Here is a 27,899-nt window from a genome sequence, read left to right as displayed (position 1 = left end):
GTAATAGTGTACCAACTGGATTCATGCAGCAGGAAAGCAGTAAACCACCTCTTTTTATGTTCATTTAATAGTATTTATTGAGCACTTACTATGTGCAGAGCACTGTACTAAGCGCTTGGAATGAACAAGTCGGCAACAGATAGAGACAGTCCCTGCCATTTGACAGGCTTACAGTCTAATCAGGGGAGACAGGCAGACAAGAACAATGGCAATAAATAGAGTCAAGGGGAAGAACATCTCATAAAAATAATGGCAACTAGATAGAATCAGGGTGATGTAAATCTCATTAAACAAAATAAACAAAATAAATAGGGTGGTAAAGATATATACAGTCCAGCGGAGGAGTATGGTGCTGAGGGGGTGGGATGGGAGAGGGGGAGGAGGAGAGGGAAGGGGGGAGAAAAGGGTTTAGCTGTGGAGAGGTGAAGGGGGGGTAGAGAGAGCAGAAGGAAAAAGGGGGGAGCTCAGTCTGGGAAGGCCTCTTGGAGGAGGTGAGTTTTAAGTAGGGATTTGAAGAGGGGAAGAGAATTAGATTGTCTGAGGTGAGGAGGGAGGGCATTCCAGGACCGCGGGAGGATGTGGCCCAGGGGTCGACGGTGGGATAGGCGAAACCGAGGGACGGTGAGGAGGTGGGTGGCAGAGGGTTCCTCCCCTGGCCTGACCCCCAAAAATAGAAGCAGCATGGTCTATTGAAAATAACCTGGGCCCTAGAGGCAGAGGACCTGGTTTCTAATCCCAGTCCACCACTTGTCTACTGTATGACCTTGGGCAAGGCACTTTCATTCATTCATTAGTACTTATTGAGTGCCTACTGTGTGCAGATCACTGTACTAAGCTCTTGGTAGAGTACAATACAACAGTAAACAGACATATCCCCTGGCCACAACAAGTTTATAGTCTAGAAGGAGAGATAGACATGTATATAAATAAATGAATTACATATAAAATAATAATTATGGTATTTATTAAGTGCTTACTATGTGCCAGGCACTGAGTCTACTCTGGGGTAGACAAAAGCAAATGGGGTTAGACACAGTTCCTGTCCCACATGGGGCTCACAGTCTAAATCCCCATTTTACAGATGAGATATCTGAGGGACAGAGAAGTAAAGTGACTTGTTCAAGGTCACACAGATGACAAGTGGAGCTGGCATTAGAACCCATGACCTCTGACTCCCAGGCCCATGCTCGTTCCACTCTGCTTCTATACAGCTATGTGCATAATTGTTGTGGGCTGTGAGGGGGGATGAATAAAGGGAGCAAGACAGGGAGACACAGAGGGGAGTGGGAGAAGAGGAAAGGATGGATTAGTCAGAAAAGGCCTCTTGGAGAATATGTTCCTTCAATAAGACTTTGAAGAAAGGGAAAGTAATTGTTTGTAGGATATGAGGAGGGAGGGCATTCCCGGCCAGAGGCAGAGAAAGAGGCCAGAGGCAGGATGTGGGTGAGAGGTCAGTGGCGAGAAAGATGAGATTGAGGGACAGTGACAGTTAGCATTAGAGAAGCCAAGTGTGTGAACTGGGATGTAGTGGGAGAGTAGTGAGGTTAGGTAGGAGTGGGTAAGATGATTGAGTACTTTAAAGTCATTGGTGAGGAGTTTTTGTCTTATGCAGAGATGGATGGCCAATCACTGGAGGTTCTTGAGGAGTGGGGAAATGTGGCCAGGACATTTTTGTAGAAAAATGATCCAAGTAGCAGAGTGAAGTATGGACTGGATTGGGGAGAGGCTGGAGGTAGGGAGGTCAGCAAAGAGGCTGATACAATAATCAAGTTGGGGTAAAATAAGTGATTGGCTTGACATGGTAATATTTTGGATGGAGAGGAAAGGGTGGATTTTGGCGATATTGTAAAGGTGGAACCGACATTATTTGGTAATGGATAGAATATGTGGGTTGAATGAGAGTGTGGAGTCAAGGATAATGCCTAGATTGTGGGCTGGTGAGATAGGAAGGAATGAGGTGCCATCTACAGCATGATGGGAAAATCATGGGGAGGACAGGGTTTGGGTAGGAAGATAAGAATTTCAGTTTTAGCTTCTCTGTGCCTGAGTTACCTCATCTGTAATATGAAGATTAAATCCTATTCCCTGCGATTTATACTGTGATCCCCATGTGAGACAGATATCGTGACTATACTCACATCTAACCCAGTATTTAATATAGTGCCTAACATAGAGTAAGCATTTAACAAATATCATTGAAAAAAGGTAGAACATCTGGGGATCCAGGATTCCCCAACTCCTACATTCCTGGTTGGTATGGGGAAAAGTGTGGAATCTTCACTTTTTCCAGCCTGCTCCTTCACTGTTGCATATTATTTTATTTATGGTATTATTTATGGTAATATGGTTTTTTTGGTATTTGGTACTATTTTTGGTGTTTGTTTACTCTGTGTTAAACACAGAGTAAAATGTGTTTGACACTTTTCTAAGCACTGAAGTAGATACAAGTTAATTAGATCAGATGCAGTTCCTGTCCCAATAAGGCCCACAGTCTAAGAAGGAGGGAGAACAGGTTTTGAATCCTCATTTTACAGTTGAGGAAACTGAGGCACAGAGAAATTAAGTGACTTGCCCAAGGTCACACAGCAGACAAGTGGGCATCACCATATTCTTATGGTTTTCCCCATCACCATATTCTTATGGTTTTCCCTCCATTATGTTTCTAGGATTCATCTCTTTCTACTCCTTCCAAAAATCATTTAACTTCTCTGTGCCTCTGTTACCTCATCTGTAAAATGGGGATTAAGACTGTGAGCCGATTTGCTTGTATCTACCCCAGGACTTAGAACAGTGCTTGACACACAGTAAGCACTTAACAAATGCCATCTTCATCATCATCATCAAAGCTCTCCCTTCCTCTTTCATAACCATCAGATTATGGCTCTCCCACCTTTAAAATCCTCTGAAGCCACAACTTCTCCAGGATGCCTTTCCTAATTAATTTCTATTCCCCACTACCATCTAAGTTATTTGGTATCAATTGAGTATTCATATACTTGCAAATCTCCTGTAGCACTTATAAACACATATTATATATATACTTGTACTTATGCATTAACACATGCATACATCTCCTTTTCCCTCTTCCTTTTATCTGTAAACTATTTTATGTGACTGTCTCCCTGCTACTTTGTGAGATCCTCAAGAGCTATATTGTCTAGTACCTCTATTGTTGCCTCTCAAATACTTAGCACCATGCTTTGCACACAGTATACACTCAAAACACCACTGATTGATCTTCTTATTTCTCTTACCCTTTCCTCTCACTCCCCTTTGTTGGCATTTTATCTACCCCTTACTCTAAAACTGTGAGTGCCTCACAAGGCTTTTGTGAATCCTCTACTCTTGTCACTCTACACTCCTTCTCTCATGGAGCTCATCTCTTCAAAATTTTTCAGAGAACATTTCTATGCAGATGGCTCTTATTATGTGCCTAGTGTGTGCATGGAAATTTATGTCTTTGTTCTATCTTTGGCTGAGAATGTGTTTAGTCATGAAGTAATATTCATGGTACTGATGTCAAAATACAGTAAGAAACATCATGCTGAATTTATCTAAGTATACAACCTTCTATTCTCTGGATTTCAATTTCTATTACCTCCTCATTTCTCTCTGTTTAATATATCTCTCCATCAGTTGGTCAGTCAATCATATTTATTGAGCGCTTATTGTGTGAACAGACCTGTATTAAGCATTTGGGAGAGTACAATACCACAATAAATAAATATATTTCCTGCCCGCAGCAAGCTTAAAGTCTAGAGGGGGAGACAGACATTAATATAAACAAATGAATTAAAGATATGTAAAAATGTCCTGTGGGGCTGGAAGGGAAGGAGGAGGATGAATAAAGGAAGCCAGTCAGGGTGATGCAGAAGGGACTGGGAGAAGAAGAAAGAGGGGCTTAGTCAGAGAAAGCTTCTTGGAGGAGGTGTACCTTCAATAAGGCTTTGAACCTGGAGAGTAATTGTCTGTTGGATATGAGGAGTGAAGGACTGGGTTGTAAAAGGAGAGTAGCAAGGTGAGTTAGGAGAGGGCAGGTGATTCCATGCTTCAAAGCCAATGGTGAGGAGTTTCTGTTTAATGCAGAAGTGGATGGGCAACGCTTGGAGTTTCTTGAGGAGTGAGGGAACATGGTCTGCATGTTTTTGTAGAAAAATGATCTGAGCAGCAGAGTGACATATGGACTGGAGTGGGGAGAGACAAGAGGCAGGAGATAAGCAAGGAAGCTGACACAGTAATCAAGGCAGGATAGAATAAGTGATTGGATTAACGTGGTAGCAGTTTGGATGGAGAGGAAAGGATGGTTTGTAGTGATGTTGTCAAAGTCAAACTGACAGGATTTAGTGATGGGACTAAGAAGTCTGGAAAAACATTTCAGGAAGCTATTTACCCACGTTTTCTCAGGTACCACCAAGCCTTGTCAATGTTTCCTCCATTGCATCCATGATGATGCTTGAAGCAACAGGAGATCAAATTCTGAGGTGATAGATTAGCAGTGTAGAAACCATTGGACTGAATTGCTATTCGATCAGCTGCCACACCTGTTTTCAAAAACAATTAATGAATATTTTCAGAGTTCAAGTCCCAGAAAATATCCACAAACTTTTGTTTTCACAACGTAGAGCTCCTTTTTATCAATCCATTCTAACCAATTTTGCTAGATGTGCACTTGACTTCTCTCAGCTTTTAGGTTAATTTTTTCCATCTATCATTTTAATTGAAGCCACTTCTTCTCCTTGATGGTCTTAGGAGACATTTTTGATTGCCCTTCTCTTCCCTTATCTTTTTCTTTTCTTACAGATCTCCCACAAACTAAACATCTTTCGAGTTTTTGTAAAAAGGTTTTCTTGGTCTTGTTTTTGCCAAAAGGATAAGATGACAATAAAAGAATAATTTTACAAAATATGCTATATTAACATTGTTAATAGCTAAACTTCTCTCTCATCTCCCATTAGTCCATTTTAAGCTTTTCTAATTATGAAGGAGCTATTGACTTATTTTCCAAAAACTATGTTGAATAAATTAAATTAATCCTTCCATATTTAATTGTCCTGACAATTATGAGGCCCCAATATCATGTTTGCAAAGCACATAATACAATTTCACCCAATATACTTTTTCTTTTTGGATAATCTATAAACATTATTTTGCCTTTTGGTGACACTATGAATCTGTTTATAGAATTTCAACTCCCAACTCTGTTCACACAGGAGTTGATATAGACATATCCTATGTAAATAAGCATGCAGGAACAAAGTGTTATTTCATTTCTGCATATTCTGGGTCACGATATTCATGCTCTTATCTATAATTCTAACTCATCATCTGCCTTTAATCTTTCACTTTCTCTCAATCTACCCAATCATAGGAGGAAATGAGATAAATCTCATTTATCACTATAGTGATAGTTATCCAAAGCCCTGTTCTCGTCTGGATATTAACTGATTTATTTGGAAGTTAATTAATTTCTCATTCTCATCCGTAGACATTTCACTCATTGCCTAGAAACACTTCAATTTGGCCCTGGACTCTTGTTTTTTAGGCCATGTTCCCCCATAATGCATCAATATATTTTTGTCTCTGATGATGATACTAAAATTATGTTACTTTTCCTTTTCTCTTGAGAGAAACTTGCTAGTTCTGTCATGTTTCATCAAGTCCAGCCCTTAAGTATACGTTTATGTTATACATTATAAATTATTTATTTATATTAATTAATGTCTGCCTGCCCCTCTAGACCATAATCTCATTGTGGGCAGGAAACGTCCACCAATGCTATTATACTGTATTCTCACAACTGCTTAGTAGCATGCTGTGCACACAGTAAGCTCTTAATAAATACCATTGATAATGCTGAAATCCAGTAGGGGATATCGAGTGTAAAACTGGCAACATATTTGGAATATGGAAACACTGTAATATGAATGAAAACTGGGGAAAACAGGGGCAGGAAAAGGGACTCATGAGGACTGAAATTTTGGGGGAAGGGGTCATAAATCCTTTAGGGCAGGTTTTGTTGGGTTGTTCCTGTAATAAAATAGTGGTTTGAATCTTAATCAATTAATCAGTCATATTTATTGAGTGTTTGCAATATTCACAGCACTGTATTAAGCACTTGGGAGAGTAGAGAAGCAGCGTGGCTCAGTGGAAAGAGCCTGGGCTTGGGAGTCAGATGTCATGGGTTTGAATTCCGGCTCCACCACTTGTCAGCTGTGTGACTGTGGGCAAGTCACTTCACCTCTCTGGGCCTCAGTTACCTCATCTGTAAAATGGGGATTAAGACTGTGAGCCTCACGTGGGACAAGCTGATGACCCTGTATCTATCCCAGCGCTTAGAACAGTGCTCTGCACATAGTAAGAGCTTAACAAATACCAACATTATTATTACAATAAGGCAGAGTTGGTAGACACATTCCCTACCCACAATGAGCTCACAGTCTAGAGGGGGAGACAAACATTATTATGAATAAATAAATTACAGATATGTATATAAGTGCTGTGAGGCTGAGGGAGGGGTGACTAAAGGGAGCAAATAAAGGCAAAGCAGAAGAGAATGGGAAAAGAGGAACTGAGGGCTTAGTCAGGGAAGGCCTCTTGGAGGAGATGCGTCTTCATTAAGGCTTTGAACGGAGGGAGAGTAACTGTCTGTCAGATAAGAAGTGGGAGGACATTCTAGACCAGAAATGAGATAGATGAGATTGAGATACAGTGAATAGGTTGACATCTTTATCTTCCAGGGTAGTGATTGCCAGAGACAATCTGTTGTGGCCACATAAGGGTCCAGGCACTTCTTAAAAATCAGGATAATGAAAAGCAAGTGGTAACACATGAAACATTCCGTCTCAATCCCTGCTGATGTTGATATTGATGTTCCAATGTCTTCCTTCCTCTGTGGCTATCAGTAGCTAAAAATGTAATCTTTAGGGAAGCTGTAGTCTATTCAGTTCTGCCCTCTAGATTCATCTATGTTACTTGTCTCATTTATATTTTTTCACTATTGCTTAAGCTCATAATTTACTTAGTAATATTAATGTCTCTCTCCCATGCTAAACTATAAGTTCTTTGTCAGCAGAGAATGTGACTGTCAACTCTGTAGCATTGTACTCTTTCAAGTACTTAGTACAGAGTTCTGCACACAATAAGTGGTCTCTAAGTGCTCGTCTCTCTCCACATACTCCAGACCATCACTCTCTTCACATTCAAAGCATTGTTAGGGTCACATCTCCTCCAAGAGGCCTTCCCTGATTAAGCCCTTTTTTCCCTGGCTTGCTCTCCCTTCTGAGTCATCGATGCCCCTTGGATCTGGGATCATTGGACATTTGATATTTGACCCACCCCAACCCTACAACACTTATGTACATATCTTTAAATTATATATTACAAATTATTTCTTTATATTAATGCCTTTCTTCCCCTCTAGACTGTAATGGTCAGGGTCAGGAAATATGTCCACAAATTCTGCTGTAGTGTACTCTCTTAAGTGCTTAGTTCAGGGTTCTGCACTTAGTAAATGCTCAATAAATACCATTGATTGATTAAATAACACTGATTGACTAAAACCCCTTGTTCATTCAACATTCAATTCAGCTGCTTACTCCCACTTCATAATCTTCCTTTTTTCCCAACTTCTTACAGTGGTTCTAAACTTTTACCCAAGTGCATGGTCTGTAGACAATACCTCTCAGAAGTGCTGAGATGGAAAAGTTCATTTTGTTTCTACTCGGTCATGGTTTCTGTTCTTCCTTTCCCTGAAACTTCTTAAAGTTGTAGAATGACAGAATGACATGAACTAACTCCAATCTTACCCTTTCCCATTTAAGAGCCAATTTAAAATCTTGTAAATATTAAAAACAAACAAACAAAAAAGATATGGGGACCCACAGAGTCCTAGAACAAGAGTTTAGATCAGTTTAGTACCTTCTCTCGATATTCTCTCATTTTTACTCAGCCATTGTGCACTAGGTCAAAAGCTGATCAGAGTAATTACCATATTTCTACACTAAGCAAGGTAGCAGTTGACAAACATCTCAGGATCTTGGAGCAGATTTAATTGCAATTCAATTCAACCAACAAAAGGGCTAAAAATTAGAATAATAAGTCATTATATGTTTACCTCTCTTTTTAAAAATATTTGTTGGGCAGATATTTATAACCATTGGGACATTCTCCTTTTTTTTCTCCAATTGCACTGTGTTTGATTCACTTCTCTGTGAATTTTCTGCATTTGCTTTAAAAGATCAACCCAACTCTGTTGCATTGTACTTTCCCAAGCTTTCAGTACATTGCTCTACTTAAGGTAAGTGCTCAACAAATACTACTGATTGATTGACTGATTGATTAGTCATCTTTGTGCTTCTTGCTATCTCCTACAAATTCTGTTTGGCTTGTGATGCTGCCTTTATAAAAAATTATGTTAAAAAAGCTTATCATCTGAGGCCTCTCCCACTCTCACTTTCAATCTTTTTTGTTCATCATTATGATAATCTGTCTATATTAAACACTGCATGAAAGAAGATTATTGAAAAATAAAATTGAATAATTTGACAAACAACAAATTCTCATTCTATTTTAATGGACTGCAAAACAAATTGATTTTAAGATGCATTTCCTTGATAAAGATATTTTCTTGTTCAAACATTTTCAAAATCTCACATCGAACAAATATGCCAAAGAAACCAATACATTTAAAATGGCTCTATTCATATTGAATGCTGATTTGAAATCAACTCAGTTTAGCAATTGAGCAGAGCAAAAACTGAAAAAAGAAAATGACCACCTTCCAGGAACAGCTGGTGGGTTTTCTTTTTAACATTTTTACTTTAGACTCAAAGTTTTGGTAAGCTTTTTAGTTCAGTGTTCACTTGTTTTGCTTTTTTCAAAGATTAGCCTTAGCAAGCAAAGAGAAAGTTTCAAAAAATAAATGGTTTGATTAAAAATTCTGGGACTTTCCCTGTTAATACATAAGCTTTGAAAAAAATGACTGTTCTTCAATTAAAAAAAATAAAACTAACAACATCATTCCAACTTTAAACTTGGTCAGCTTCTGCCATAGATAAGACATTTCAAGTATGAGGAATAAAATTAAAATATTTGTTATTACTTGCAGTAGAAAAAGCCCAGGATGCTGCACAGTCTTTTTGATTCAAGGGTTGATGGATCCATCCAGGCCACTTGTAGGAGGCTTGGAAAAATTCTGGCAAATGAATGTCTGAAGGTAAGTTGACCTAAAGCAAAACAGAGATATATATCTTATTGTTTTGCAAAAGGACACATCCTTGCACTAATTACGCTGAGTCTTCTTTATCACTCTTTCTGGATCCAAGATTTCTGTGTCAGGTTTTTGGGAAACATCAGCAGCTTAATTTCACTTAGGTTTCACAATGCTAAGAACAATATTTATTAAGCATGTAAATCATGTCAAGCACTCTGCTTAGATAATCAGGTTGGACATAGTACCTGTACCACATGGGGCTCACAGTCTCAGAGAGATGGAGAATGGATTGATTTTCCTCACTTTATAGAGGAGGAAACAGAGGTCTAGAGAAATTAAGTTACTTGCCCAAGGTCACATGAGCAATAAGTGGGTCCACTGAACTCCAGCCCTGACATCTTCCTGAGACAAAGCTGGGGCAAGGAGAGTCCTGTAACAGGCCTGGTTTGGGCCAGAATCCAGAGTAGTTGGAAAATCCTTTAGGGCAGAGATTGTGTCCACTAATTCCATTGTAGTGTATGCTCCCAAGGGCTCAATAATTGACTGATTGACTGATGATTGATTGGCACACAGTTCAGGCTGGATGAGGTAGCTATGGCTTTTCCCTTGCATCGCCTTCTAGAAGTCTCCAGGGGGGAAACCACTTTTCATTGGAAGGCCTAGAGTGCAGCCCTACATCCACTGAGCTGGAACTGCAGCTTCCACAGCAGGGTGGAAATGAGCACGGGTAGAAAATGCTTCATGTAGACATGACTCTACACTCTCTTAAAAGTTAGTTCCCTTTCTAAGGATGTCAGCTCCACCCTTCTTTGTCAGACTCAGGACCTAAGTACTGGCTCCAGATTTATATCCCAGGGTAAGATCCAGCTGCTGTGCAGTATCCCTCTGCCTCCAGTGTCTTTCCCTTCCAGGTTGGGCTACCCACAGAACTTATGTACATATCTGCAATTTATTAATTCACATTTCCCTCCGCCGCTCTCTTTCCACTAACCCACAGCCCTGGGTCACCACCTCTGATTGCCTCCTACGCTCGAGTTGCCGAGCGCTGCTGGGGAAAGTCCAAGCACCAAGTTGACCTCATACATTTCAAAATTATCCTTTCCTGCCTTAACTCTGCCCTCTCCTCCGCAGGCAAAACTTCTCCTCCTTCATCAACACCCAAGCCCATCATCCCCGCCAATTGTTCCAGACCTTTAACTCTCTCCTTATGCCCCCATTCCTCCCCCTTCCCTATCCCTCACCCCCAATGATCTGGCCATCTACTTCATCACAAAAATGAACACAATCAGGTCTGAGCTCCCCCAAATCACCCCTCCCCTTCCTCCCTCCCCCCCCACCAACCCTCTCCCCTACTTTCCCATCCTTCCCTGCAGTATCCTCAGAAGAGATTTCTTCCCTCCTTGCAGGTGACATCCCCTCCACCTGTGCCTCGGAGCCCATTCCCGCTCACCTTATAAAAACCATCGCCCCTTCCTTCCTCCCCTCCTTAACTTCTATCTTTAACCACTCACTCTCCAATGGCTTCTTCCCCTCTGCCTTCAAACATGCCCATGTCTCCCCCATCCTAAAAAAACCCTCTCTCGACCCCACTTCCTCTTCCAGTTATTGCCCTATCTCCCTACTACCCTTCCTTTCCAAGATCCTAGAACGAGTCATCTACACTCACTGCTTAGAATTCCTCAACTCCCATTCTCTCCTGGACCCCCTCCAATCTGGCTTCTGTCCCCTCCACTCTACCGAGACTGCTTGCTCTAAGGTCATCCATGACCTCCTTCTTGCCAAATCCAATGGCTCCTACTCTATTCTAATCCTCCTTGACCTCTCAGATGCCTTTGACACTGTCGACCATCCCCTCCTCCTCCACACCTCATCTCACCTTGGCTTCGCAGACTGCGTCCTCTCCTGGTTCTCCTCTTATCTCTCTGGCCGGTCATTCTCGGTCTCCTTCACAGGCTCCTCCTCCCCCTCCCATCCTCTAACTGTTGGAGTTCATCAAGGGTCAGTTCTTGTCCCTCCTCTGTTCTCCATATACACTCACTCCCTCGGTGAACTCATCCGCTCTCATGGCTTCAAATATCATCGCTATGCAGGTGACAGAGCTACATCTCTGCCCCTGTCCTCTCCCCCTCCCTTCAGGCTCATATCTCCTCCTGCCTCCAAGACGTCTCTATCTGGATGTCTGTCCGCCACCTAAAACTCAACATGACCAAAACTGAGCTCCTCATCTTCCCTCCCAAGCCCTGTCCTTTCCCTGACTTCCCTATCACCCTGGATGGTATGACCATCCTTCCCGTCTCTCAGGCCTGCAACTTCAGTGTCATCTTTGACTTGGTTCTCTTGTTCACCCCACACATCCAATTCATTACCAAAACCTGCCGGTCTCACCTTTATAATATCGCCAAGATCCGCCCTTTCCTCTCCACCCAAATGGCTATTTTACTGCTACAGGCTCTCAAATATCCCGGCTAGATTACTGTGTCAGCCTGCTCTCTGACCTCCCTTCCTCCTCTCTCTCGCTACTGCAGTCTATTCTTCACTTCGCTGCCTGGCTCATCTTCCTGCAGAAACGATCTGGGCATGTCACTCCCCTTCTTAAAAACCTCCAGTAGTTGCCTATCAACCTCCGCACAAAATAAAAACTTCTCACTCTAGGCTTCAAGGCTCTCCATCACCTTGCCCCCTCCTACCTCTCGTCCTCTCTTTCTACTGCCCACCCCGCACGCTTCGGTCCTCTGCTGTCCACCTACTCACCATCCCCCATTCTCGCCTATCCCGCCGTCGTTCCCTGGGCCATGTCCTCCCGCAGTTCTGGAATGCCCTCCCTCCTCACCTCTGCCAAACTAATTCTCTTCCCCTCTTCAAAACCCTACTTAAAGCTCACCTCCTCCAAGAGACCTTCCCAGACTGAGCTCCCCTTTTCCCTCTGCTCCCCTCTACACCCCTCTTCACCTCTCCACAGCTAAACCCTTTTCTCCCCCCTTTCCCTCTGTTCCTCCCCCTTTCCCGTCCCATCCTCTCAGCACTGTACTCGTCCACTCAACTGTATATATCTTCATCACCCTATTTATTTTGTTAATGGGATGTACATCACCTTGATTCTATTCATTTGCTATTGTTTTAATGAGATGTTCTTCCCCTCGATTCTATTTACTGCCATTGCTCTTGTCTGTCTGTCTCCCCCACTTAGACTGTAAGCCCGTCAAAGGGCAGGGACTGTCTCTATCTGTTACCGATTTGTACATTCCAAGTGCTTAGTACAGTGCTCTGCACATAGTGAGTGCTCAATAAATACTAATGAATTAATTAATTAATTAATGTCTGTCTCCCCTTTTATACCGTAAGCTAGTTGTGGGCAAGAAATATGCCTGTTATATTGTTATAGTGTACTCTCCCAAGTGCTTAGTTAAGTGCTCAACACATGGTAAGTATTCAGTAAATTTGATTGACTGACTGACTGACTGACTGCCCCTATTGTGGCCTAAGCTGGAACTGAGATCCTTAGGGCATAAGAGGAACCAATATGGTTTGATTCGTGCTCTGCGAGGACAGGCAATTTCTTTGGGCTCCAGCATTGATTTCACTGCTTTTAGGATGAAATAAGAATGGTTCTTCTTTCCTACAACCCTCAAATGACAGAATGATAACCCTAGGAAAGACATCAATTTGACACACCTAGAGATTGGCAATATGAGCATTTTGATGATCCAACTCCCCCTTCTGGAACTCTACAATCTCCTCCCTCATCCTACAGGCCTCATAAAAGCAGAGTAAGGATGCATCAGTTAATACTTGCTAAAGCCCTGTAGATGAAAAGAATTCCATGATGTGAGCAGCATTGCGTCTGTAATATCTAGATTCCTTAGAATTACATGTTCAAATCCTGACAGTCGATTTGCACTGTCACCTCACTAAGGAAGGGAAATTGAGTTGTGAACTTAGCTTTAGGGATAAGTCCCTTAGGGTAAATGCAAAGTTATGGCTTCTCAAAATGTATCTGAAAATGAAAGGCCTACACTCTCCTTTTCTCTACATTTGCAGAAGTGATTAGAAAACTCTTGGCAAAGGAGAATTTATATAAAGAGATACAAGTTGTACAAAATATAGGTAAATGCTACCTTAGATTTACATGCATGATTGTATATTTATTTGCTATGTACTGCTTACTTTTTTCTTTTTGTATCCATTCTCTTACTCTTTTAAACATTACATGCTTGCCAACTTATGTCCATTAGTCTCATACAGTAGACTGTGAAATCCTTGGGGGCAGGGACCACATCTTTCACTTTTGTGGCAAAATCTGAAGTGTCAAATACGTCGGTCCTCTGCTTTATGATCTTCTTTGACCATTCTTTTTTTAAATAGTACTACTGAGTTTTAATGCTGATTTTTCCTATGGAGTGCTATCATTTTGTGGTAATCCTGAAAACTTTCCTTGGGCTTAACCCCCCACCCTTACCTTTAAGCTTTGAAGTGTTTTGACCAGGTGAACAAGATTAAAGACTAATTTTAAATTAGCAATAGATAATGGCAGAGCTATTCACCTTGGGTTTGAAATCTTGGTATCTAATGCTAAGCAAAAGATGCCTTTGTACTGAATAGGATGTGAAAGATAACACTTTGAAATGTAAATTTTTTTATGATTTTTTTAAGCACTTAGTATGTGTAAAACACTGTTCTAAAGCCTGAAGTATTTACACATGCAGACTTATAAAAATCTAATTCAAAATATGTTGTTATTGGTTTACTTGCATGCTGCTATTTGATTGTAGAACTATGTTACGCTTTTTTTTTTAATGAGTTTTTTTGGGCTTTTTTGGGGGGGAATCTTCAGAGTGCATTAATGCACTTTTCAATAGGAAACTGTATTTGCTCTAGAGCTCTTTAACCCAATACTGTTTTCATGTAACTGATCAAAAGTGCTAACTGTGGTGTAGTAATACAGTTTACTATATTGAGTAAATGCTCAAGAAATGTTGTTGATGACTGTCTCCCTACTAGCCAATATTTTGTTGTTTCAAACATGATCTCTGACAGATATCCAGCACTTAGAACAGTGCTTAGCATATCATAGGCACCTAACAAATACCATAATAATAATAATTATTATTATTATTATGTTGGGCCTCTACAGACTAACATGGGCAAGGCATATAATTTACCTTGCCAACCTGGAAATGTGAAGCTATAAGCTTTTTTAAGTAATGGAACTGGAGCAAGAGGCATTCAGGGTAGACTCTAAGAAGAATTTCCTGACTGATTTCATAACTTTATGGTTATGAAAGTTGTTCATAACCATCTCACTGAAGAAAACCATTAGGATCTTCTTGCCAGAAAATCTCTAACTGTGTAGATATCTCTCTGCTTGGGATGCTAAGTTGGAGGATTTCTAAATTGTAGAATGTCTTTGAGAATCTCTAAAAATGAATTCCAATATCATATTATTCAGTGATTATAGCTTAACAATCCTGCTCATTTTGCTCTCTCTATATACACATAAGATCATCCTGCATTTACCCCAGCGCTAAGTACAGTGTTGGGTTCATTACAAGAGCTTAATAAACCATTATTGGGGAGTATGTGTAAATATATATTTATAGATGTATCTCAATCATGGGTATGCATATATCAATAATGTATGCACTTGCAATATGCTGTCATCTGCATTTAACACATGCTTTTGAAAAACAAATATTCATTTTCATAATCATCTTGTTGATTGCCCTTATTATCCATATCAGTCTAGAGACTGTGAGCTCTGTGTCTGCCAACTCTGTTGTATTGTACTCTCTCAAATGCTTAATAGAATGCTGTGCACCCAGTAGTCGCTCAATAAATATGATTGATTGATTGGAAGCAGAAAGATAAGATAAAGCAGAGTGTATCCTGACAGCAAAAACCTATATTAGCTGAACTTGAAATAGAAGAGGTCAATAAACACAATTGATTGTGTTCAAAGACAACGGTCTACATTTGCGTAGACAAGGCAGAAAAGACAGTCAACAAATCTCTGCAAGGGATATTAACCAAAGTATACCACCTCTCCAGTTATCTGCCTCATAAACTTCAGCTGTAGTACCTATATTTATTTTGAACTTGCTCTCTACTTATCTGTTTGCACACTTGCTTCTTCCCAAGATAAACTACTCATTGTGCCTCATTTTCCTCTCTCCAATCTCTTGCTCACCGCATTCTCTCTTCCCTTCTTCCAGGATTCCTCTCCAAATTCACAATGGACAGACAATTACTCTCTGTATCTTCAAAGCCTTTCTGAAATCCCATCTTCTCCAGCCCGGATTCGTCTCTCATTTCCCCACCCTCTATTACCCCAAACTGTGACCTCAGCAGTTCTTTTTCACCTAAACTGTTGAGAACTCATCATTTCTTCCCACATCCTTTGTCATACTTATATACCTATCTTTATATTCTATTGCTTCCTACTACATTATAATTGATTTTAGTGTCTGTCTTTCCTAATAGATGGTAACCTTTTTGAGAGCAGGGATCATTGTCTACTAATGTAATCTCCCCTGTGCTCAGTATAGTGATCTGAACACAGTAAGCTTTCAATAATACTACTGATTAATCATTTGATCTAGAATCTATCTAAGGTATTACCTAAGGAAGAGCTAGTCCATTCCTGATTGCTACTTACTACTTTGATTCAGGCATATGATATACGAAGACTGAATAGTTATTTAAAACATCAGTCAATTTGTTCCTTCATTTAAAATTCTGGGGTGAATTATGCTCTTTCTAGGCCTTTAATTTTCTTGAATAAAAATATGTGACCATTTTCTCCCTTGCCATTTTATTATAAGGAAATTAGATTTGGGAGGTGCAATATTTATTATTAGAAGTCATGAAGACATTCTTAGACATACAGCAATGTCAAACAAATCGCATGCTTTTGAAAATTTAAACCATCAAATTATGCCAAAATATCAGAATTCATTGGACTTTTTCTTATTTTTTTATGATCATTCATTCATTCAATTGTATTTATTGAGCACTTACTATGTGCAGAGCACTGTACTAAGTGCTTGGAAAGTACAGTTCAGCAGTAATGAGAGGCAATCCCTGCACTCAGGGAGCTTACAGTCCAGTGGAGGGGGGGGAGGGAAGAGACAGACATCAAAACAAGTAAACAGGCATCGATATAAATAAATAGAATTATAGATATAGACATATCTATGTCTATATCTATCTATCTATTTATATATATGTAGTGGTCTGAGGCGGTGGGAAGAGCAAAGGGAGCAAGTCGAACTGAGGAGGGAGGGAAGGGGAACTGAGTAAAAGGGGTGCTTAGTCTGGGGAGGCCTTTTGGACGAGGTTCACTTTCATTAGGGCTTTGAAGGGGGGAGGGGTGATTGTTTGGTAAATTTGAAGAGGGAGGGCATTCCAAGCCAGAGGTAGGACATGGGCCAGGAGTTGGTAGTGAGACAGGTGAGAAAGAGGCACAGTGAGAAGGTTAGCATCAGAGGATTCTATGATTCTATTTATCTTGATGATATTTACACCAGACTACTTGTTTTGTTCTGTTTTGTTTTGTTGTCTGTTTCCGCTGTTTAGACTGTGAGCCCGTTGTTGGGCAGGGACTGTCTCTATCTGTTGACAAATCGATAAGACTGTAAGCCTGTCAAAGGGCAGGGACCGTATCTATCTGTTACCGATTTGTACATTCCAAGCGCTTAGTACAGTGCTCTGCACATAGTAAGCACTCAATAAATACTATTGAATGAATGAATTGTACATTCCAAGAGCTTAGTACAGTGCTTTGCACACAGTAAGCGCTCAATAAAGACAATTGAATGAATGAATGAATTTTTTTGAGGAGGGGAGTGACGTGCCCTGAGTGTTTCTGTAAAAAGAATTAGAACCAGATTTAGTCCCTAATAAATACCACAATTACAATAGTAATCCATGTGATAAGCCTAAATTGTCATCCCTCATCTTATTTTTATGTGCTAGAATCTATGTTTGTATGTATAATTCTTTTGGCCTTGCATTTTCTTGAGCATAGATAATCCAACATAATCCTTGCAAGTAATTGGCTGTCAGATCATTGGCTGTCAGATCATGCTTTCATGATTGCCTTTCTCTCTATTAAACAGCAGCATACAAACATGGTGATGCTTTCAGCCCTTAGTGAGAAGGTATGACTTCCTACAGTGTAAATCTTTAATAAACCATTTTGACTTTCATGGTTACAAAAGTCTTCCTTGAGGTTAGAAAACTGACTTTTTTTTAGAATATAGGCTCTTTAAGGAAAGAAACACTGCTGTTTATTAAACCTATTGTCTTATTGTCTTACAGTGCCTAGATTGTGAAGGTGCTTACCTCTATTTCTGCTTTCCTAACCAAACTTGATGGTAATGCCCATTCCTTTTTGGTCTTAACACTAATCAGAACTGAGATGGGAATGTTTCAGGGCTTCAATGTACCCATTAGTAAAGGGGAATTAAAGTGGAAATTGATCAAGGGGAGAAATAAATTAAAAATTTCCTGGCAAAGCAGGAAATTTCACAAGCACTCAAATGCACAGTGACATCCTGTTCTTGGGAGGAGGAACAGAACCTTATTAACCTGACATATTGGAATGTCCCAAGCGCTTAGTACAGTGCTCTGCACATGGAGAGCACTTAGTAAATATGACTGAATGAATGTCCTCTACCATAGATCTGAGAAATTTTGGTGAGAGAAATCCTGAACTTTCCTGGGGTATTTTCTGAACTCAACATTTTCATGCATAGTGTTCTTTCCTCATCATCTAGAGAGCTAGGTAAAATTCTTTCCCTCCCAAAATATTACTGTCAATTCTTTGACATCTGCCTAGCTTTCACTTATGAATTCATTCATTCTAAAAATAAAGTAATTAATTAGTTGCTCTTATTAAATACTAATGACTTTAAAACAACTTAATAGCACACACTAGCATAGCTATTTCAACTCCAGCAGATGAGGACATTATTGGATTCTACAGAGAGAAATGGTGTGGCAGCAATCAATTAGTGGTATTTATTGCATGCTTACTATGTGTGGAACATTTTACTAAGAGCTTGGGAGGCAGATACTACCTCTGCTGTGTAGCCTTGAGCAAATCACTTAACTTCTCTGTGCCTCAGTTACTTCCTCTGTAAAAATGGGGATTAAAACTGTGAGTTGGACTGTGTCCAACCTGATTAGCTTGTATCAGCCCCATGCTAACTACAGTGCCTGGAACAAAGTAAGCACTTAATACCATAAAAAGGGTTCTCTGTGTCAGCTTGAAAGCCCCACACAATTCTGTCAAAATGGATGATTCTTCAAACTCACAAAGTGGTTTTGTCAGATATACCCAAGACAGAGACACATGGTCACAGCAGCAAATAATGTGATATAGTCAACCTGAAAGCTAAGCCCCTGGCAGTGATCTTCCACAATAAAATGTCTATTGAGATTACTTTAAAGTATGCTCATTTATGCTCACTTTCTCTAAGATAGCACAAATTAAGCCAGCTGGACCCTTGTATTAGTACATAAGCACAGCATACCTTTCCGTTTCTTTCAACACTGTCTTGTTTTCCTGGAGAATGTTAATGCCACACCTTAGAAATATAGTTCAGCTCCTGCTGAGTTATAAAATGCAGAAATTGTAGTGCTGAGGTGAGGCACCCAAGTCAAGGGCCAGGGTAGATGCTTATGAGTGGGCAGGGCATATCACCCTATAGCCCTATGGTTGCTATGGAGATGCTAGGTGGCAGGATTAATGGGGAGGAGAGCAGAAAAAACTGTAAGTAAAAAGATTGGTAAAAAAGATGGTAGCTATTAATGCTGCTCTCCATCAATCAATCATACTTATTGAGCACTTACTGTGTGCAGAGGACTGTACTGATTGGGAAAGTACAATCCACAGAGTGAGTAGACATGTTCCCTGCCAACTAAAAGCCCATATTGGGATAATCAACCAAATAATGGAATCTACTGAGTGCTTACTGTGCATAGAGAACTGTGCTAAGTGCTTGGAAAAGTTCTGGGCTTTTTTATGGTATTTGTTAAGCTCTTAACTATGTACCAGGCACTGTACTAACACTAGGGTGGATACAAGCAGATCAGTTTGGACACAGTCCACGTCACAGCAGAAAAGTGACTTGCCCAAGGTCCCACAACAGACAAGTGGTGGAGTCAGGATTGGAATATAGGTCCTTCTGACTCCCAGGGCCATTCCCTATCCACTAGGTTATGCTGCTTCTGTAATACATTTCATGCATTAATTCAATCATATCTATAGAAAGCTTACTGTGTGCAGAGTGCTGTACTAAGTGCTTGGGAGAGTACAGTTCAACAATAAACAGACTTATTCCCTGACTACAGTCCACAGGGGGAGACAGACATTAATAAAAATAAATTATAGATATGGACAAAAATACAACAGAGTTGGTAGATATGATCCCTGTCCTGAAGGTGCTTATGAGGAGGCAGATTAGTCTGTGTCCTTCAAAGTTTAGAAATAGGGGAAATAATAAAGTATAAGGATATTTATGTAAGTACTGTAGGGCTGAGGTATGTATTCTGCATTTTATGGGTTTTGTACTGCAAAATTTATCTTTAAAATCCCCTGTATATCACTGACAACAGGAACTCTTGGAGATCCTCTCTTGATTGTAAGGTTTTTGAGGGCAGGGAACATGTCTTCTTATTCTGTTATTGCACTACTCTTAATGTAGTGTTCTGCACATAGTAGCATGGCTTAGTACACAAAGCATTGGCTTGGGAGTCAGAAGGACAAGGGTTCTAATCCCAGCTCTGCCACTTGTCTGCTGTGTGACCTTGGTCAAGTCACTTTACTTCTCTGTGCCTCAGTTACCTCTTTTGTAAAATGGGGATTAAGGCTGTAAGCCCTCTATGGCACAGGGACTGTGTCCAACCTAATAACCTTGGATCTATCCCAGTGCTTAATACAGTGCCTGACACATAGTAAGCACTTAACAAATACCATAAAAAATAGTAAGTGCTCAATAAATATCATTGATTGATAGGTAGGAATTGGTGAAGTGTAACTGTCCATCCTAGAGGGCATTTGGAGAAGGCTTTGGAAAATCAAAAAACTGCTTCCAGAATAATTTGAAATGCATATTGTGCCCTAAACACCAAACTTCATCTTACATCTATATTGCATGGTCTCAACTCTCCCCTCACCATCCCACCCCCGCAGAATAGTAATGAAATCAATTGGCTAATTCGCAGGTATGATACCGAGCACCATAATGTTTCATCAGTAGCAGAGATGACATTTTGTAACTAAAAGCAATTTTCTGAAATACCGGTTTCCCACTTGCCTTAGACTGATGCAAAACACTGAGATATAATTTAACATGACATAACCAACACAGCAGGACTGAATTTATCACCTTAGGCCTTGTCGACCAAAGAAAATATGAAAAGATTTCTTCAAGTTGAAGTTTTGGGACTTCTTTAACCCCCAAAATTTACATTTCCATGGTTAAAAGTTCTGAATCCTATGGAACTGATGGTGCACAAATGTTTCTGGGCTTGGAAACTTAAAAGCATCTGAACTCTCTGATCCTTGGCTTTATTTATCTTTCCTGTTTAATTCATTTATCTTTTTTATGGCATTTGATAAGTGTCTATTCATATGTCGGGCACTGTACTAAGCGCTGAAAGGGATACGAGCTAATCAGGTTGGACACAGTCCATGTCCCACATGGGGCTCATAGTCTCTATCCCCATTTTGCAGATGATTTAGCTGAGGCACAGAGAAGTTAAGTGGCTTCCCAAGATCACCCAGCAGACAAGCGGTGGAGCTGGGATCAGAACTCAGGTCATTCTTACTCCAAATCCTGGGTTCTACCACTAGGCCATGCTGCTGCTTCGGGTTTAAGGAGACTCCTGTAACAGAAAGCAACAGCACTGCCTAGGATAACAGACTGGCTTTGGACAGTGATTCCCACTGCTTTTATCCTTCCACCCCATCACCACAGCAAAGGGAAAAGAATTATAATAATAATTAATCATTGTGGTATTTGGTAAGCACTTACTCTTTGCCAAAGTGCTAATTACTGGAGTGGATATAGCATAATCAGGTTGGACACAGTCCTTATCCCACATGGGTCTCAGGGAGGGATGGGGTATTTTTCCTCATTTTACAGATAAGAAAACTGAGGTACCTAAACCTTAAATGACTTTCCCCCAGGCTATCCAGGAGGAAAGTGGTGGAGGTGAGATTTGAATCCAGGTCTCCTGATAAGGAAGAGTGAGCATTCCTTGATTCTCCAAGAGAGGAACTGCTCAGAGAGGGAGGTGTCATTAGATATAGGTTGATCTGCAAGTATATAGGGAAGCTGGGAAAAGCAGTAACAGCTGGAAGAGAAGGATTTCCTAAGGAGTTGATCCACTGCCACAAGTAAAAATTGGTTCTTTTCAGACTGCTACAGTTCACATGCTCCAGTGGTTGTCTTTCACCAAATTACTACAATAGTCTATTCTATTTTTTTCCATTCCCAATCCTGGTAGAATTGGGAAATAGACACAGGGAGTGAAAGGAGACTCTGTGGTCTTAAAGCCCTGGATTGGAAGTAGAATGGAGCTCATTTGTCTGAAACAGACTGATGACTCCCAAAACACAAGAAGAAAGGAAATACCTTCCCAGACTTGTTGTCCTGGTTTATAGAGAATATGTTCAGCATCTATTTCCTGATTACATTTCTGTTATCTGTTGCTTTGTGATAAATTGTTTATTACATTCTATGAAGTGGCCCCACTTATTTAAAACATGTCAATTTGGTGTCATATCAGCTGAAAGTCTTTAAATATAATAATAATAATATTTGGTATGTGCATACTATGTGCCAGGCACTGTACTGAGCACTGGGGTGGATACAATCAAATCAGGATGGACACAGTCCCTGTCCCATGTGGAGCTCATAGTCTCAATCTGCATTTTACAAATGAGATAACTGAGACACAGAGAAGTGAAGTGACTTGCCCAAGGTCACACAACAGGCAAGTGACAGAACAGGGATTAGAACCTATGACTTTCAGACTCCCAGGCCTGAGCTTTATCCACTATGCCATCCTGAATCAATATAATGCTTAACTGGATTCACATAGCTCTGATCTTTAAAGTGTCTTTGGGACATTTTATTATACTCCTCTAAAACATAAAAAAGCCCACATCACTTTTGAAAGAAATTTTAACTGGAGTTAGTACAGAAATGGGAAACAGTGGGGCCTAGTAGTAAGAGCATAAGCCTGGGAGTAGGAGGAATTGGGTTCTAATCTCAGTTCTCCCACTTGCCTATGTGACCATGACCAAGTCATTTAGCTTCTCTGTAAAATGGGAATTAAATCCTACTCCTTCCAACTTAGACTGTGAGCCCCATGTGGATCAGGTATTGTGCCCTACCTGATTATTTTGTATCTACTCCAGTGCTTACTACAATGTTTGGCATATAGTAAGCACTTAACAAGTGCAATAAAATATGATTTCCTAATTTCCCCTTCTCCATTCAAAAAGGCAATTATTTATCCTGACACATTTTCTTAATAAGAAGTGTTCTGTATTTTACTCAGGTGAAACTTGGTTAAAATTTCTTTAAACGGTAAAGACTAAAGCAATTTTTTTTTTCTGCAGATATGGAGATTTTCTGTCTGGAATCTTTCACTCACTGAACCAAGGGAAAGCAATGGTCTACCTAGAAGGCTCAAATAATGGTCAGGGAAGCAGGTGTTCAAGTGTAAAAATCAGCAGCAAAAATTGTAACCATCAAGACACAATCTTGACAGATGTTGAGGAGATTTTTTTTCCTCCGCAAGCACTTATTCCACACCATGGAAACACAAGCCTCAGAACAACCAAACACTGGAAAGGGTGATATTTTCTCCTTTCTCCAGGCTGCTTTCATGATTGATCATGTCAAGCGTGAGCCAATTTTAATCTAACTTCATGATGCTACATTATCAGAGAGGACATTACCATCTTGCAAACTTAAAAGTGGTGTTGACATTTAAGCCAAGAATTCAAATCAGGAAGATCAGCAGCCTACTGGCTCTAATTTCTCCCAGTGTTCTATTTCTGAACACTGCTTTTACTGATGAAGACCACTCTGGTGTGTTAAAGTCAGTTATTTTGCTTCATGTTCTGACTCCCTATTCCTAAATTTTCCTGTGCAACGGGAATGTGTATAAGAGTTTTGCCTCTGGAGTATGTACAAGTCTGGAGGGATGAGTCAAACATTCAATGAAATGACTCATTTCCCTCCTTTTGCACTTCATTCCTTCCTCTCTATCCCGATCTGCCTCTTCTTCAGGCCTTATTTTCTTTTTTCTGAACTTTATATGCTCTGACTCGAAGCTCTTAGTATGGTGCATATTGTCACCTGACACATATTCATTTCAAGGTCAATTTTGTGTCAGAGTTTTTAATCTGCTTTCCGACTACAACTCTTTAATCAGTCCATCACTAATATTTATTGAAGGTGCATTGTGTGCAGAACATTGTATTGTATGCTTGGAAGAATTTAGTAGGATTAAAGGCATAATCCCTGAAAGAACTGTATAATCTAACATGGAGACGGACACAAAATTATTGACATTTAAGAGGAAAAAGAGATTGGAAAGATGGATAACTAAATGAATAAGTGCTTAAATAGTAGAGGGCACAAATTACTATGTACTTAAGTGCTATGAGTGTCTGGAGTGCGTAAGTGCTGAGGTGGTTGGTATGATATGACCTGTGAAGAAAATTAATTTGATGGATTTGCAGGGAGGGTCAGGAGGAAGGAGAGGTGAGAGCAAGGGACATTGAGTAGATTTGCTTGGGATGAGTAGAGAAAGTAAGTTGGGGAGTAGTGGATGAAGAGGGCAGATAAGTAAGAAGAAAACTGGAGAGGAGCCATTCTACACCACAAAGCACTCAGCTGGTTTTTCCTTGAGTTGTTAATGAATTGCAAACCCACATTCATGTTCACAGTCTCACTGCTTGGCTATTAGCTCAGTGATTGTTTGCTAGCCTAGTGGAAAGAGCACAGTGGAATGGAAAGTCAGGAGACCTGGGTTTGAGTTCCAGCTCCTCCACTGGCTGCTATGTGACATTGAAGATGTCACTTAACCTCTCTGAGCCTCAATTTCCTCATTTGTAAAATGATGATTCCCATGGGGGACAAGGACTGGGTATGATCTCATAAACTTGTTTCCACCCCAGTGCTTAGTACAAAGCAAGTATTTAATAAATACCATTAAAGCAAAACCTTTAGAGTGAGACAGAGCCTGAAGATAGATACATAATCTTCTGTTTCTAGCTCTTCTCTCCCAGGAACTTTGTACAGCACTCTGCACAGAGTAGATGCTCGGTAAATATCACCACTCAATCCACAAGCCCCTTAATGGCATGAATGATTAAAGCATTGCTTTTCAACTGAGCCGAAGGAGGATTTTCTGGGGAAAGTGAGCAAGATATGTTGTGGGCCAGCAGGTGGAGAATTTTAGTCATAAGACCACTGCTTGTGCCTTTTGGGTGGAGGGATTGAAACGGGGTGATTCTGGCCTGCCAATAATACAGTGGTCTGCCTGGCCTGTTCAGAGAGATGCTGCAGCATAATAATAACAACAATAATAATAATAATTGTGGTATTTATTAAGCACTAACTTTGGGCCAGGCACTGTACTGAGTGCTGGGGTGGAAACAAGCAAATAGGGTTGATCACAGTCCCTGTCCCATATGTCTAAATTGGCTCACATCCCAATTTAGAGGTGAGGTAACTGATGCCCAGAGGAGAAACAGTGTGGCCTAGTGGAAAGAGCACAGGTTTGGGAATCACAGGACCTGGCTTCTAATCTTGTTTCTGCCACTACGCTCTGCCTCAGGGGGAAACACCTCACCACCACTGAGAAGCAGCGTGGCTCACTGGAAAGAGCACGGGCTTTGGAGTCAGAGGTCATGGGTTCAAACCCCGGCTCTACCACTTGTCAGCTGTGTGACTTTGGGCAAGTCACTTAACTTCTCGGTGCCTCAGTTACCTCATCTGTAAAATGGGGATTAAGACTGTGAGCCCCACGTGGAACAACCTGATTCCCCTGTGTCTACCCCAGCGCTTAGAACAGTGCTCGGCACATAGTAAGCGCTTAACAAATACCAACATTATTATTATTATTATTATTCACTGTGTTATGGCATTCATTCAGTTCTTTTTTTCCTATCTGCTGTGTGACCTTGGGCAAATCATTGTACTTCACTGTGCCTCAGTTACCTCTTTCTCCATCTAGATTATTAGTTCGTTGTAGGCAGGGAATGTATCAGCCAACTCTGTCATGTTGAACTCTTCCAAGTGCTTAGTACAGTGCTTTGAACATAGTAAGTGCTCAATAAATACGATTAAATGAAAGTACTTAGCACAGTGCTCTGCACTTAGTAAATGTTCAATAAATACTATTGGTGATGATGAGGATGATGCAGCAGATAAATGCAGAAGCACCAGACCCTGTGGCCATCCACTGTCAGCATCTCACCCTCCTTCAAAGCCAGACAGTGTAGACAACTCCCAGCTGGCCAGGTTTTCCTAAGCAGCTAAAGTGGCATTCTTGGCTTCAGTACCCCAGACTGCCCTTATCTCACCATCCTCAGGTCTGACACTGGGAATGGTCATAAGAGGATCCCATGGTAGTGGCCATGGTAAATTGAAGCTCAATGGCTTGGGGGAGAGAGCTAAAACCTTATCCCCACAGTACTGTCAAGTTGTCTCAGAGTGGGAGTATTGAAATGGAGACTGACAAAGCCCAAAATACTATTTACGAATCACTCGAGGTGGAGGAGCGGGGAGGAAGCAGGGTCTACAAACACAGAATCAATAATAGTTATATTGAACACCTGATACGTGCAGGACACTGCTCTAAATGCCTGGTAGAGTACAATAGGTTTAATAGCCATGATTCCTTCCTTCAAAGAACTTACACACTAGCAGGGGAGTCTGTCAATAAAATAAATCACAGATAGGAGGAAGAAAGAAGAGGGGATATATAAATTAGTTAGTGTTTAGGTAATAAGGGATAAAAAATGTGTATGTAAATATTCATAACCTTGTGGAGCTTGAAAATGCTAAGACGGAACAGAATTGATGAACAGGCAGTAGAGGGAGAAATTTAAATTAGTTGGGGAAAGCCTCCTAGAGGAGATGTCATTTCAGATGGGCAATGGAGATGTGAAGAGCTGTGGTCTGTCAGATTTGAAGGGTAGGCAGTTCTCAGCCAGGAGGGAAGGTGAAAGCAAAAGATCTGACTGGGAGAAACAAGAAAGAAGCTGAGAATAGGTTGGCTTGAGAGGAATGAAGGGTGTTAGTTGGGCTATAGTGGGACTAGAGAATGGATAGATAGGAAGAAAAGAACTGAATGAATGCTGTAACACAGTGGGGAGGTGTTTCCCAAGAAGCAAAGTGTAATAGTCCTCCTTGACCTCTCTGCTGCCTTTGACACTGTCGACCATCCCCTCCTCCTCCATACCTTATCTCACCTTGGCTTCACGGACTCTATCCTCTCCTGGTTCTCCTCTTACCTCTCTGGCCGATCATTCTCGGTCTCCTACGCTGGAGCCTCCTCCCCCTCCCATCCTTTAACTGTTGGAGTTCCTCAAGGGTCAGTTCTTGGCCCTCTTCTGTTCTCCATTTACACTCACTCCCTCGGTGAACTCATCCGCTCTCACGGCTTTGACTACCATCTCTACTCAGATGACACGCAGATCTACATCTCCGCCCCTGTCCTCTCCCCCTCCCTTCAGGCTCGCATCTCCTCCTGCCTCTGGGACGTCTCCACCTGGATTTCGGCCCGCCACCTAAAACTCAACATGAGCAAGACTGAGCTCCTCATCTTCCCTCCCAAACCCGGTCCGCTCCCAGACTTCTCTATCACCGTGGATGGCACGACCATCCTTCCCGTCCCGCAGGCCCGCAATCTCGGTGTCATCCTTGACTCGTCCCTCTCGTTCACCCCACACATCCTATCCGTTACCAAGACCTGCCGGTTTCACCTCTACAATATCGCCAAGATCCGCCCTTTCCTCTCCACCCAAACGGCTACCTTACTATTACGGGCTCTCGTTATATCCCGGCTAGACTACTGTGTCAGCCTTCTCTCTGACCTCCCTTCCTCCTCTCTCGCCCCGCTCCGGTCTATTCTTCACTCCGCTGCCCGGCTCATCTTCCTGCAGAAACGATCTGGGCATGTCACTCCCCTTCTTAAACAACTCCAGTGGTTGCCTATCGACCTCCGCTCCAAACAAAAACTCCTCACTCTAGGCTTCAAGGCTCTCCATCTCCTTGCCCCTTCCTACCTCTCCTCCCTTCTCTCTTTCTACCGCCCACCCCGCACGCTCCGCTCCTCTGCCGCCCACCTCCTCTCCGTCCCTCGGTCTCGCCTATCCCGCCGTCGACCCCTGGGTCACGTCCTCCCGCGGTCCTGGAACGCCCTCACTCCTCACCTCCGCCAAACTGATTCTCTTTCCCTCTTCAAAACCTTACTTAAAAATCACCTCCTCCAAGAGGCCTTCCCAGACTGAGCTCCTCTTCCCCCTCTACTCCCTCTGCCATCCCCCCTTTACCTCTCCGCAGCTAAAGCCTCATTTTCCCCTTTTCCCTCTGCTCCTCCACCTCTCCCTTCCCATCCCCACAGCACTGTACTCATCCGCTCAACTGTATATATT

At 41.3% G+C, this 27,899-nt stretch overlaps 1 protein-coding gene across 1 annotated transcript in view; it reads right to left on the bottom strand.

Annotated features, from left to right (window-relative positions):
- The window catches only part of TINAG (tubulointerstitial nephritis antigen), a 105,869-nt gene that overhangs the window by 47,780 nt on the left and 30,190 nt on the right, over positions 1 to 27,899 (bottom strand). The window contains exons 5-6 of the mRNA XM_029074029.2: positions 9,101 to 9,224; positions 4,391 to 4,541 (exon numbers count right to left, since the gene is read on the bottom strand). Of these exons, the coding sequence (XP_028929862.1) occupies positions 4,391 to 4,541; positions 9,101 to 9,224 (275 nt within the window). The remainder of the gene's footprint in view (positions 1 to 4,390; positions 4,542 to 9,100; positions 9,225 to 27,899) is intronic.

The sequence above is a fragment of the Ornithorhynchus anatinus genome, chromosome 1, assembly GCF_004115215.2.
Source record: "Ornithorhynchus anatinus isolate Pmale09 chromosome 1, mOrnAna1.pri.v4, whole genome shotgun sequence".
NCBI classification, from domain to species: domain Eukaryota; kingdom Metazoa; phylum Chordata; class Mammalia; order Monotremata; family Ornithorhynchidae; genus Ornithorhynchus; species Ornithorhynchus anatinus.
This window is presented reverse-complemented; position numbering and strand designations above follow the sequence as displayed.